The sequence below is a fragment of the Rutilus rutilus genome, assembly GCF_951802725.1.
Source record: "Rutilus rutilus genome assembly, chromosome: 17".
Taxonomy (NCBI): Eukaryota; Metazoa; Chordata; class Actinopteri; order Cypriniformes; family Leuciscidae; genus Rutilus; species Rutilus rutilus.
Window position 1 is genome coordinate 36972148 of NC_140230.1, and position 12500 is coordinate 36984647.

The 12500-nt window shown below is 38.2% G+C and overlaps 1 protein-coding gene across 5 annotated transcripts in view; it reads right to left on the minus strand.

The window, feature by feature from the left end:
• Positions 1 to 3423: 3423 nt before the first annotated feature.
• The window catches only part of LOC311276229 (immunoglobulin superfamily DCC subclass member 3), a 25321-nt gene continuing 16244 nt past the window's right edge, over positions 3424 to 12500 (minus strand). For 4 of the 5 annotated variants that reach the window (XM_084385797.1, XM_084385795.1, XM_084385796.1 and 1 more), the window contains exons 8-15: positions 12368 to 12500; positions 11384 to 11634; positions 11137 to 11301; positions 10695 to 10883; positions 10000 to 10116; positions 8743 to 8872; positions 7713 to 7821; positions 3424 to 7411 (exon numbers count right to left, since the gene is read on the minus strand). The exon at positions 12368 to 12500 is cut by the window's right edge and continues 33 nt beyond it. In XM_084385797.1, the coding sequence (XP_084241923.1) occupies positions 6929 to 7411; positions 7713 to 7821; positions 8743 to 8872; positions 10000 to 10116; positions 10695 to 10883; positions 11137 to 11301; positions 11384 to 11634; positions 12368 to 12500 (1577 nt within the window). In that variant the 3' untranslated portion in view covers positions 3424 to 6928. The remainder of the gene's footprint in view (positions 7412 to 7712; positions 7822 to 8742; positions 8873 to 9999; positions 10117 to 10694; positions 10884 to 11136; positions 11302 to 11383; positions 11635 to 12367) is intronic. The other variant, XM_084385798.1, reaches the window with a different exon arrangement.

Below are 12500 nucleotides of genomic sequence, written 5' to 3' on the forward strand. Positions count from 1 at the left end.
TGACATTTTGGCCTGAACTGCAGAACTCAAACCATAAAAACACGTGCAAAGGTCAAATTTCATATCCAGATCAAAACAATTATGAAATCATAGGTTTTATTTAACAAGGAAAACGGAGGTTCTTGTTTTGAAGGAATGTTAAGATTGCATTTTCATGACATTTCAGCATTTCTCATATGGGCATTACCAAGATCTTCTTAATCCCTATCAGTCTGGTTTCCGATCTAAAAATGACCAATGACCTTTTCCTGTCTCATTATGCAGCTTCTGGCACTGTATCTGATTCTCATCACATAGTTTTCTCTGGTCTATAAGCATCATGGTAGTGCTCTTCATTGGTTTGCATCCTATCTCACTGATAGGCGATTCTTCATTGCAGTTCATAACCTCAAATCCTCCACTCACTCTCAAGGTGTGCCTCAAGGCTCCGTTCTGGGACCTCTTCTTTTTTAATATTTTATTTGTTACCCCTTGTTATGCTGATGATGACCTGCACATTTTCACATCTGCTTGCTCCGCTTCTATGCTCTTCCCATTGACACATTACATTTATTCCTTTAGTAGATGCTTTTATCCCAAGTGACTTTGAATCTCGAAGCCAGTGCAGAGAGATAAACAGAGGTGTGTAACGTGCCACTGCATTCTGGATCATTTGTAGAGGTTTAATTGTACATGTTGGAAGTCTAGCCAGAAGAGTATTGCAATAGTCCATGCTAGAAATGACCAGCATGCTCTTTTAGGAATGGCCTGAGCGTCCTAATGTTGTGCAGTGAAAAACTGCATGGTTTGTTTTTGCAATGTGATCTTTAAAGGTCAGCTGATCATGAAGGATTATCACAAGATTCCTGGCTGAACTCGATGGCATTATCGTTGATTAACTTATCTGGATGATAAACTGGTGCTGTACTGACCCGAGTGGCTGGGAAGATGAGTAGGTAATGTTCTAATCATCCATGCCGACAGCTTGAGATTCGTGCAGCTATTGTTGGATCATCTGGTTGAAAGGTAGCGCATATGGAGAAGAAGAAAGGTCCAAGAACTGAACCCTGAGGAACCTCATTTACCAGCTTATGTGATTTGGATGCCTCCCCTCCTCAATCAGCCTTGAAGGATTTAAATTAAACAAACATGAATTAAAGGCAGTGCATGATGTATTTTTTCACATTACATTGAGAAGGAGTTATTGTTGTATTACAGAAATTAGTATTATGTGCTTAATTTTCATGAGAACAATGCAATGCAAAGGGATCTCTTTAGCAGATATTGAGTCTCTCAGGAACGTTCATTTCATGATTTTATCCAGAATCAAACAAAAAAGATAATTATATTTTTTATACTAAATATAATGATCTTTTTTGTGATTGATTCTGGATAAAATCATGAAATGAACGTTCCTGAGAGACTCAATATCTGCTAAAGAGATCCCTATTAATGACAGCGAGTGAAGCTCCACAGAAACACAGATCTTCTGAACTGTGCATCATAAATACATTTTAAAATAAATTTTAAATGACAAAACAGTAAATCTGGTTAGCTGATGTGACAGGCTGTCGGAAACACTGGAGCTTCTCAGAGCAAATGCCTGCAGGAACATCTTCGCCCTCCGTCAGCAGATGCAGCTTCTATATTTAGTGTGGAGTGAATCTGAGCTCTACAGAATTATGGCAGTCATAATTATGAGATAAAGAGTCAAAACTATGACATAAAAAGTCAAAATTATGACATACTAAGTCATAATTATGAGATAAAAGCTTTATCTCAATTATGAGATCAAAATGTGAAATTATGACACTAACTCATAATTATGATATAAAAAAAATCAGAATTATGAGAGGAGAGGAGAAAATGTGAAATTATGACATTAATTCATAATTATTGAGATAAAAAAGTTCTGTAGATTCTACAGAATCATGACAGTCATAATTATGAGGAAAAAAGTCAAAATTATTACATACTAAGTCAATTATGAGACAAAAGTTTAATCTTATGAGATAAAAATGTGAAATTATGACACTAATTCATAATCATGATATAAAAAAATCTGAATTATGAGTAAAAATGATGACATGCTAATACATAATTATGAGAGAAAGAGTTGAAATTATTAGATAAAATTTGTGAAGCAAACATGAGCTCTACAGAATTATGACGTTCATAATTATGATATAAAAAACCTGAATTTTGGTCAAAATTGACATACTAATTCATAATTATGAGCTAACAATGAGAAATTATGACACTAATTCATAATAATATGAATTATTAATTAATCATTAAATAAAAATTTTATTAAATAATAAACAGAATTATTAGATAAAAAAAGTCATAATTAATACCCAATGTGGTTTTATAAAAAAAAAAAAAAAACCTTAACAATCTTCTCTAGCCATTTTCTAACCTGTTCATGAGATCTCCAGCACACCAGTCATCAGTAGAGGTCAGTCTGAATAGCTCCTGCTCTAGCTTTGGTACGTTTTCTTCATTCTCAGCTCCTATTATTAGTGGGGTACCTCAGGGTTCTATAGTGGGCCCGCTTCTTTTAAACTTGTATATGCTTCTGCTTGGGAGTATTATTATGAATTTTCAAATTTTCTTTGTTGCCCTGAAATTAAGAGGTGATGTCAATGAGCTCTGTAATAATTTCCCTTCAATTTCATCTCAGGTAAGAATTCTTGGTGGACTTAAAGTCCCCCTGTGGTGAAAATCCAGCTTTTAATGTTGTTTAAACTTTATGTGTCTATGTGGTGTTTTTAATATGCTTTAGGACAAACCATGTGTAAATTCATAAGTCGACACCATTGCTGAGTATTTTCTCCTTAAAACTGCAGTGAACCAAAGACAGTCTCAAAAACACGCTTTGAAATCGCTGGTGTTTCTGAGATATTTTAAGCCATGAAGAAATTTTGCTTAAAGGAAAAAATGCTTAAATATGTCATTTTGCTGATCAAAGATGAGTTTTAAGGGATAACACTATTGACTACAGGGGGACTTTAAATAAATGTTGTTGTTAAGAATAGTTTTTATCAATTGCAAATTATTTCTAAACTTAAAACATTTTCAGGATTTCACAACTAGACTATTGAAATAGTCTCTTTATTGTGGTCTTCCTCATTCATCCCTTTCACACAATGGTTTTAAAATGCGGAAACAAGGGAGATTTGAGGGAATTTTCAATTAATAATGATTTTTGTCCGTTTCATACACAAAGTTAGAAATCAAATGTTTAATTTGGTGAGCTTAGAATATCAATACGAGTTAAAGAGATTGTGGTTTATATTAGAAATTAGAAATAGAAGGTCATGTGCATTTGGATTGTGGGATACAACTTTACTCAGTATTCATACTGGAGAAATAGTGCAAATAATAAATCGCATGCAATTCTGAACAGAAATAATGAAACATTTAACACGTAACGTTCTACTTAACGCTGTTTTATTTGGCAAAGAGGTTCATTACAACCGACTGAAGGAAGAGAAACAGAAGAGACGTCAGCTGAGAAACTCACGATGACTTCTGTGCCGTACAGTATTAGATCTGACGGCTTTTCTTGCAGTCGACTCGTGAGTTTCAGAGTCACAACAGGTTAAAGCTACAGGAGCGTTTGGTTCTGACAAACAGCCGAAGGGAAAAGAACAATCCGGGAGGTTAAAGCATCACTTCTCTCATTGGTACAAGCATTCAAAATCAGCATCTACTCGACTAAACAATTGATCCTAAACCTTAGACATGTTGAGCAATCCATCACATATAAACATTTCAACATCCAGAATATAAAAGGGTCCATTAGATCCTAAAGCAGCAAACAGAGATCGACCAGCGACATTTCAGAGTCTGAGGCCTTTTCTTTAACAATAACGCTTAAATCTATGGAAGCTATTTTCCGGAAGGGAATAATAATAGAAAAAAAAGCTAATTGCGACTTTTTATCTCACAATTCTGACCTTTTTTCTTGCAATTCTGAGTTTATAATTCACAATTGCAAAAAATATTCAGAATTAGTCGCAATTCGCCTTTTTTTTATTCCATGGGGAAACGAGCTTCCGTAAAAATCACATCTGGAATGACTGTAAATGTATTTTTACGCTGGTGATCCTTATAAAAATTAGGAATTTTTCTTTGCAATCAACAATCTACTCGCTTTTAACTCTCAAATTTCTAACATTTTCTTTTTAAATTCTACATAAAGAGAGAAGAAATCAAATTTAAAAAAGACTTAATGTAATCAAAAGAACAGCGACAATATGAATATAAGAATAACATTAAAGAACAATCGTACATCTATTTTGGCAATATTTCCCAAATCAAGCAGAAAAAGAACTTTTCATCGTGGGAAAATGAATCAAAGGAAAGTTCTACAAGAGAACAGAAGTTTCGTCTTAAATTTGGCCTCGGTTTCTAATCTTGTTGCTTTATTTTAGTTTTTACATTTTGGTTTCATTGCGTTTGTTCTAGACAACAAGAATCAAAGAATCAGAGGCCTAAAGGGTTAAAGACTTTTCATGTGAATCTAGAATGTGTTATTTTGGCAACTAATCGAACAGTGAAGAGCAGTTCACGTGTGTTAAACCGGTTAGTTAACACACACACACACACACACACACACACACACACACACACACACACACACACACACACACACACACACACACACACACACACACACACACACACACACACACACACACACACACACACACACACACACACACACACACACACACTCTCTTATCAAGCTGGTTTGGGGTTTGTTCATGTGCATTAGAGGAAGAACCGAGGTATTTGGTCTCATAAACACGATCACTAACCGTTATTTGGCAAGTTCAGCTTCAACATTACAAAGATAGAAGCAGATCTTATTTTCTGGTTTCAACATATGAAAATATATTCGATATCTGCTAGTCGTTATTAGTTATAATTTCTAGAATAGAATCTGTGTCTTTGAGGTAATCATCATCATGTTCTGAGCTTGAGCTAACGAGTGACGTCAGTGTCTGGAGCGTTTGGCTTTGGTTAATGGTCAGTTTTCTGGTTTAATCATCATCAGTTAAGGAAGCCCATTTCAAAAAGTCATGCTTTGGTATATTATAATTAAAAAGCAAAATCATGATATACTTAAGTCAATAATTATGAGATAAAAAGTCAAAACTATGACATACTAAGTCATAATTATGAGATAAAAATCTCAAGATAAAAAAGTCAAAATTATGACATACTAATTCATAATTATATGATAAAAAGTCAAAATTGTGAGATAAAAACAGAATTATGACAGTCATAATGATGAGATAAAAAGTCAAAACTATGACATACTAAGTCAATTATAGGCTAAAAACTTTATCTCATAGATAAAAAGTTGAATTTATGACACTAAATCATAATTATGATAATAAAAAACCCAGAATTATGAGATGTCAAAATTATGACATACTAATTATTAAATAAAAGCTTTATCTCATAATTATGACTTTTTAGCTCATAATTATGACTACTACATTTTGGAATTACGAGATAAAAAGTTATGTCAATTTTAATTCTGACAAAAACTATGGCATAAAAAAGAACATAATGACTTAGTATGTTAATTGAATTGTATTAAAAGTTGGAATTATTACATACTAAATAATTATGAGAAGTCAAACTTTTGACAGTAAGTCAATTATAATGTAAAAACTTGAAACTGAGAAAAGGTTGCTTTTTAATCTCAATAAAAAAAATTAATCTCACATTTATGAGTTAGTATGTAATATTTGTACTTATCCTTAAAATGTTGCCTTTTTATGTCATAATTCTGATTTACCAAAGCATGACTGTTGCATTGTGTGTCGGAAACGGGCTTCAATGCTCAGACCAACACGACTGAGAGGAAACAGTGTTTGTGGATCACTGTGAAGAAAGGAAAGAGAAGCAGAAGATCTTTGGACGTCCCTCAACTTTCACAGAAGCTTCTTCTGCCGCTTCAACACACAAATCTGAGAAAGAGTCTCGTAAAACATCAACAGTTCCGGCAGAGGTCAAACTCTCACTGGCATCGGCTCGGGCCCGAGGAGGACCCGTTTGAAGACGCCCGTGTTTGAGGTAGGCTGTTTTCCCAGGCTCTTTGGATGGAGTGGGAGGGGCTTAGGGGAGTGGGCGGAGTCTTCAGCTGCACACAGGCTAATGCGGCGAATAATTAATGAGCAATCACACGACACACACACTCATTACATCCACACACTAACTATTCATCTGTTCAGTCACACAGAACACGCATTTTTGGTTTAACAGGATAAAGTTCAATTTGTTATTCTAGTAGACGCGTCACGTTAGTGACATTAACGAAGTTTGAGGTTTGTTTCCTCTTCCTAATATTTGGAATGAGAGTTTAAACAGAGCTCTGATGTGGTTTAAGTCGACACACGGTTCTGTTCCAATCCCACACTGAACATCATGAGCTGTCATTATAAAGCAGCGTCACGTGTGTGTGTGTGTGTCCTTTACATTCATTTATCCACTGCATTCAAGCTATATCAGTTCATGCATTCCCTGGGAATCAAACCCACGATCTTCATGTTTCTCTACTGCAATCCTAGAAAGCACCAAGTCGAGGGAGTGTGGATTATAAATGAAAATATAGTGAAAGTGAATTAAAAGTGGACTATTTTACCCACTGAATGTGTATGGTGTATTTATGCCTATAAAAGATGGATGTCTAACTCCTAATCGGTCTCTTATGATGGTTATGGTGGTCATGATGGTCATCATGATGGTTATGATGGTCATGATGGTGCCTATGAAGCTCACTGGGTTTGGAACAGATGCTGTGTGTCGTTCGTCATCAGAGGCACTAAATGGATGTTGTGTGTGACTGAGTTCAGTTGTGTAAGGCTTTGGTGAGAGAGACTCGGTCAATGTGCAGCTGAAGGGGGGGGGGGGGGGGGGGGGGTGTACTTCATCCGGTGCCAGTGCTGGTTCCGGTACCAGTTCCGATGCCAGTGCCAGTGCCAGTGCCAATGCCAGTGCCTGTTCCAGTTCCAGTGCCAATTCCGGTACCAGTTCTGGTGCCAGTGCCAGTTACAGTACTGGTTCCAGTTCTGGTGCCAGTGACAGTTACAGTGCTGGTTCCGGTTCCAGTTCCAGTGCTGGTGCCAGTGCCAGTGCCAGTTACAGTACTGGTTCCAGTTCTGGTGCCAGTGACAGTTACAGTGCTGGTTCCAGTTCCAGTGCTGGTGCCAGTGCCAGTGCCAGTTACAGTTACAGTGCTGGTTCCAGTTCCAGTTCTGGTGCCAGTTCCAGTTCCAGTACTGGTTCTAGTTCCAGTGCTGGTTCCAGTTCCAGTGCTGGTTCCGGTGCCAGTGGTGTCTGCCGGGCGGAGAGGTTGTGGTTCGATCATCACCCGACACTGAGGAACCGCTGCCTGACGCTCTACACCAGCCTGAGGAACACCAGAGTTCATTACATATGAGATTTAATGACATATGAGTGTGTTTGTGTGTTTTATTCTAAAATGCTTTTACTCTATAATAAAACTATTCTTTCAGTTTAGGTTTGTTAGTTTAGGTTAGTACAGTTGTCATTTGTACGGGGCTTTGGATCTGCTGAATGAATAACTGTAAACAGTTTGTGTAGTCACTAGCTTTACATAAGAACAACAGAAGTCTGTCGTGTCATTTACTGTACACACCCATGCTGTAATTAATCTCCATAACCTGTGTTGATTATTGTGATGTGTTTACCTGTGACATGAGCTCAACGGCGTCAGTCGTGCGGATGGTGGCGTCTTTAGCAGCGGTTTGACCTCCTGACAGACTCCAGTTACCCGGAGAACCTTTCTGACAGAAGAAACTACACACACACACACACACAACCAGCACTCGTTTACCAGAACATCTCAAACACAACAGAGTTTAAGAGATACTTCATATTCAGTGATATTATTGATCTGACTGCACTGACACTATCAGATGAGAACAGAACTTGATCTGAACAGTGACTCTCTCTTCTTCTGTAGAGCTGCTTCACTCCTGACTCTAAGTTTGTCTCATATTTGATGAAGTTTCATCAGTGATTTTGTTATTCTCCTGTTTATTACAGTGAAGCTGCTCACAGTAATAAACACAGAGTCAGAACACTGTGGCAGAAAATATCAGCTGTCTGCAGTGTTGCGGAAAGTAACTTTTAAAAGTAATGCATTACAATATTGCGTTACTCCCCAAAAAAGTAACTTATTGCCCTTTCACACCAAAAGTCAAATGAATAATCCTCAGGCTGAAGGAAATGCATGTTTACTCCTGTACAGTAGAGGTAGAGTACAGTACAGTACAGTATTGTACAGTACAGTAGAGTACAGTAGAGGGCGCCACTCAAACAAACCTTTCAGCTTCTGCTATTCTGGATTAAAGAACAATAGGATACAGAAGAAGGAAGTTCAACACTTATTTCTAAATCTAATCTAAAGTCATTTTTGCTTATTAGTATGGTTGAATTATATCATTGAAGGTCAGCAGCAAAGACATTGGCTAATAAAGTGAGATTAAATACATAAAGTATATTTGAAGACCTCCGATGTAAAAGCCTCTAAAAGCCGCCTATGTCAAAAATGAGATGATATTGAGTGAATGCTCTCCGCACATAGTATACGTTCATCAAATACTTTCACTTCAAACTTACTTGAAAAAGTAATCTGATTACGTAACTCAAGTTACTTGTAATGAGTTACACCCAACACTGGTTGTGAGTGTGTGACGGGGTAAGACCCGGACGCACCTGTGCCGGTATCCGAACATCAGGAAGAGAGCGCAGAATATAATGCAGGCCATGCCGATGTGGATCCCGATCACGAGTCCTGTCATGGAGCTCTCGCTATCCTGACGACAGTTACAGAGACTCTGTCCTGCTGACAACACACACACACACACACACACACACACCTTCAGCTGTACAGTACACATCATCTGCTGCTAAAAATAGCATGCAAAATTATAAACATTTTAAAAACACAAGTATGTAACATCAATGGCTGCATTATGTCGCAGATTTCCTTTAGCGAGTCAAGCGCTTTGCATTGTGGGATACAGTAGTCAGTTTACAGTGTGTTCTGTTGTGGTTGGACTGTTAAAAACTTATAAGTTAAGTTTGTTTCACAAAACATATTGTTTCAAAAGCAGTTTTTCTTATTCTAAAATGCTATTTTATCTACTAGATCATGATTATTTTTAAAATGCTAGTTTATTAACTATAATGCAAGAGGATTAAATTTTTTTTTAAATGTTTTTCTATAGTGAAAATGCAGTAGATCGTCTGGTTTTAATTACAGGAAGATTTCATAAAAGTATGCAGAAACAGTATGAGCGGTGCACATATCTCCTGTAGTTCTGAAGAAAGTGCACAGATGAGCATGACAATTATGGAATGCCAAAGCTTACATAATAATAAATAAATAAATAAATATACAAATAAATAAATAAATGTAGACATAAATACATATATACATAAACAAATGTGAAAATAAATACATCAAATGAAAAAATAAATGTGGAAAAAAATACAATTATACATAAATCCAAAAATAAGAGTATATAAATACTCAACTTATTATTTTTATTTTTTTACATTTCATTGTATATTTATTTATGTATTTTATTCATATATATTTGTGTATGTATGTATGTATTTATTATTATTATTATTACTACATATTTGGCATTCCATAGACACTGACTGTGAGTGACTGTGAATGTGCACACTGACGCTCTGCCTCCATCTAGTGTGTGTGACGTCACACTGCAAGAGGTTAAGATTTACACTTCAGAACTTCTACTAGCCAAAGGTAATATATCAGAAATTACCAGATGATCAGTCACAGCTTACATTTAAAATATGTAAAATATTTAAAATGCAAATACCCAGTATGCAATTCAATTCTGAATTATTAAGTCACTTTCATTGTTTGTGGATGAATCATTTACATGATTTTACCCATATTTGACATGTTAATTTCAAACCCTGAATATGAAGCATCACCTGCTGCATCTTTCCCGCTCTTTTCAGTCTCAGCCAATGAGACGAGTCGCTTGTTGCCGATGCTGTCACCATTCCCATTAAAGGCAATGAGCTGGATCTCATACACAGCTGCGGCTTCTGCAACACACAAACACACACTGATGGTGAGACACTGCTGCTCTTGTGCATGCGTGAGTGTGTGTGAATGCGTGAGTGTGTATGCATGTGTAAGTGAGTGTGTGTATGCATGCGTGAGTGTGTGTATGCATGCATGAGTGAGTGTGCGTACGCATGCATGCGTGAGAGTATGTGCATATGTGTGTGCATGCATGAGTGCGTGCATGCGTGTATGCATGCGTGAGTGCATGAGTGTGTGTATGCATGCTTGAGTGTGTGCGTGCACGAGTGTGTGTATGCATGGGTGAATGCATGAGTGAGTGTGTATGCATGATTATGCGTCAGTGTTTGTATACATGCGTGAGTGTGTGCATGCATGCGTCAGTGTGTGTATGCATGCGTGAGGGAGTGTGTATGCTTGAGAGTGTGTATGCATGCGTCAGTGTGTGTATGCATGTGTGCGTGTGTGCATGCATGCGTGAGTGTGTGTATGCATGCGTGAGTGAGTGTATGCATGCGTACGTGTGTGTATGCATGCGTGAGAGGAGCGTGAGTGAGTGTGTGTATGCATGCATGAGTGAGTGAGTGTGTGCACTGACCCAGGTTAGAGATGGTGTGTGTGTTTATCTGTGCAGGAAAACGCTCCTCATGTCCAAACTCTTGTTGCGGCAGCATTCGATGAGACAGTTTATATCCCTCCACACGACCTGCTTTAACAGGCAGATCCCAGAACACCTGCATCGCTGTGCTGTTCAGAACCTTCGTGAAGAAACTCGGCATTGTGGGAACTGAGAGAAAGAGTTAACAGAATTAGTGCATGTGATAAGTAAGTGTGCAGAACAAGTATTACCATAGTGCTTTGGACAAGTAGCAGGTTAGACTGAGTAAATACTATAGTACAGCGGTTCTTTTGTTTTCTGACTTGAAGGCCCTATGTCGCTAAACACAGTTCACAGAACGCATACACTCACTCACGCATGCATGCAATCACACAGCATTATGGCGTTGAATCATCTGTCAGTTGTGTGTGTAAACTCTTACCGGCCCCGTGTGTGGTGGCGATGACGCTCCTCGACTGCTGACTGGCTCCCAGCGGCGAATACGCTTTGACGTAGATAGAGAAGGTGGTGGAGGCTTCCAGGTTTGTGAAGTCGTGCTGAAAGGTGTCTTTGCTCACGGCTTCCTGAAGCTCGCTGCTGTCCGGCTCTGAAAACACACACGCATCATTCATCAGTTTAGATCCTCAACCGTCTGATAAACACAGCTCTCGGTTGGTTTCTCTTCTCACCGCCCAGTTTGCGTATATGCAGCACGTATCCGATGATGCCATCGCTGACGTGTGGCTCCGGCTGCTGCCAGCGGATCCGTAGGGAACTGGTGGACAGTGGTGTGGCCGTCAGGTCCTGAGGGGCTTCTGGGAACTGGGCGGACTGGGAAACGGCGAGGCGAGCGCTGGCCTGGTTGGTTCCCGCGCTGTTCTCCGCGATACACTGATAAATGGCCTCGTCTTCAGCCGTGATGCGCGTCACAGCCAGAGTACTGCAGGTCAACACACACACTCGTTTCATTGACATCTTTATCCCTGTGAGGCTCTAAATGATCTGATAAACCTGTCAATCTCCTGCAGTCCTTCTGTCTCTGATAGTTTCACTCTTTTATCAAGTAAAAGTCTTTCAGTATAACTGTACACGCGTCCTCCTTCAGCTCGAGCTCCACGAGTCTTTCTGCTGTCAAATCTGCTCTGATTTTATCAAGGAAACGCATGAATAACTTTGATATTGTTAGTAATATTTCAGCTGGACTGAAGCAGCTTTACTTGATTATCATCATTTATTATTATAAAAATCATGAGTATCAAATATGATCATCAGGCTTTTGAGGAAGGGTTATCTGTTCATCTCTCAATCATCATTGTATTGCATTCCATTATATTTGTTTTACAACTACAGATCATAAAACTAAGCATTTTAATATCTTACTAAGACTAATATTATTGGCAGATACTGATATTTATATGCATTTTATTTTAAACAATTTACATTATAAGCGTCAGAATTTCATATAAATATCAGCATCTGCATCAAACTGCATATTTTTGCTCTGAATAAAATGAGTCATATGAGTCATAAAGCCTGATGTATCAAACAAAACATGAAAACATTTTTATATTCCGTCTAAAGTGTTCCATTTCAAAAAATGTAAATTTTCTGACTATTATTCCATATGTCAGGCTGTCGAGCGGCTGTCGAAGCAGCTGTAGGCTGGCGCTCACCTGTTGTTGTTGGTGAGTTTGACGTTTTCTCCAGGCGTGAGAATCTTGCCGTTCTTCAGCCAGATGAGGTGCGGATCGGGAACACCTTGAGCCTGACAGGTGAAGACGACACTCGAACCCGCCGGCTTCGACA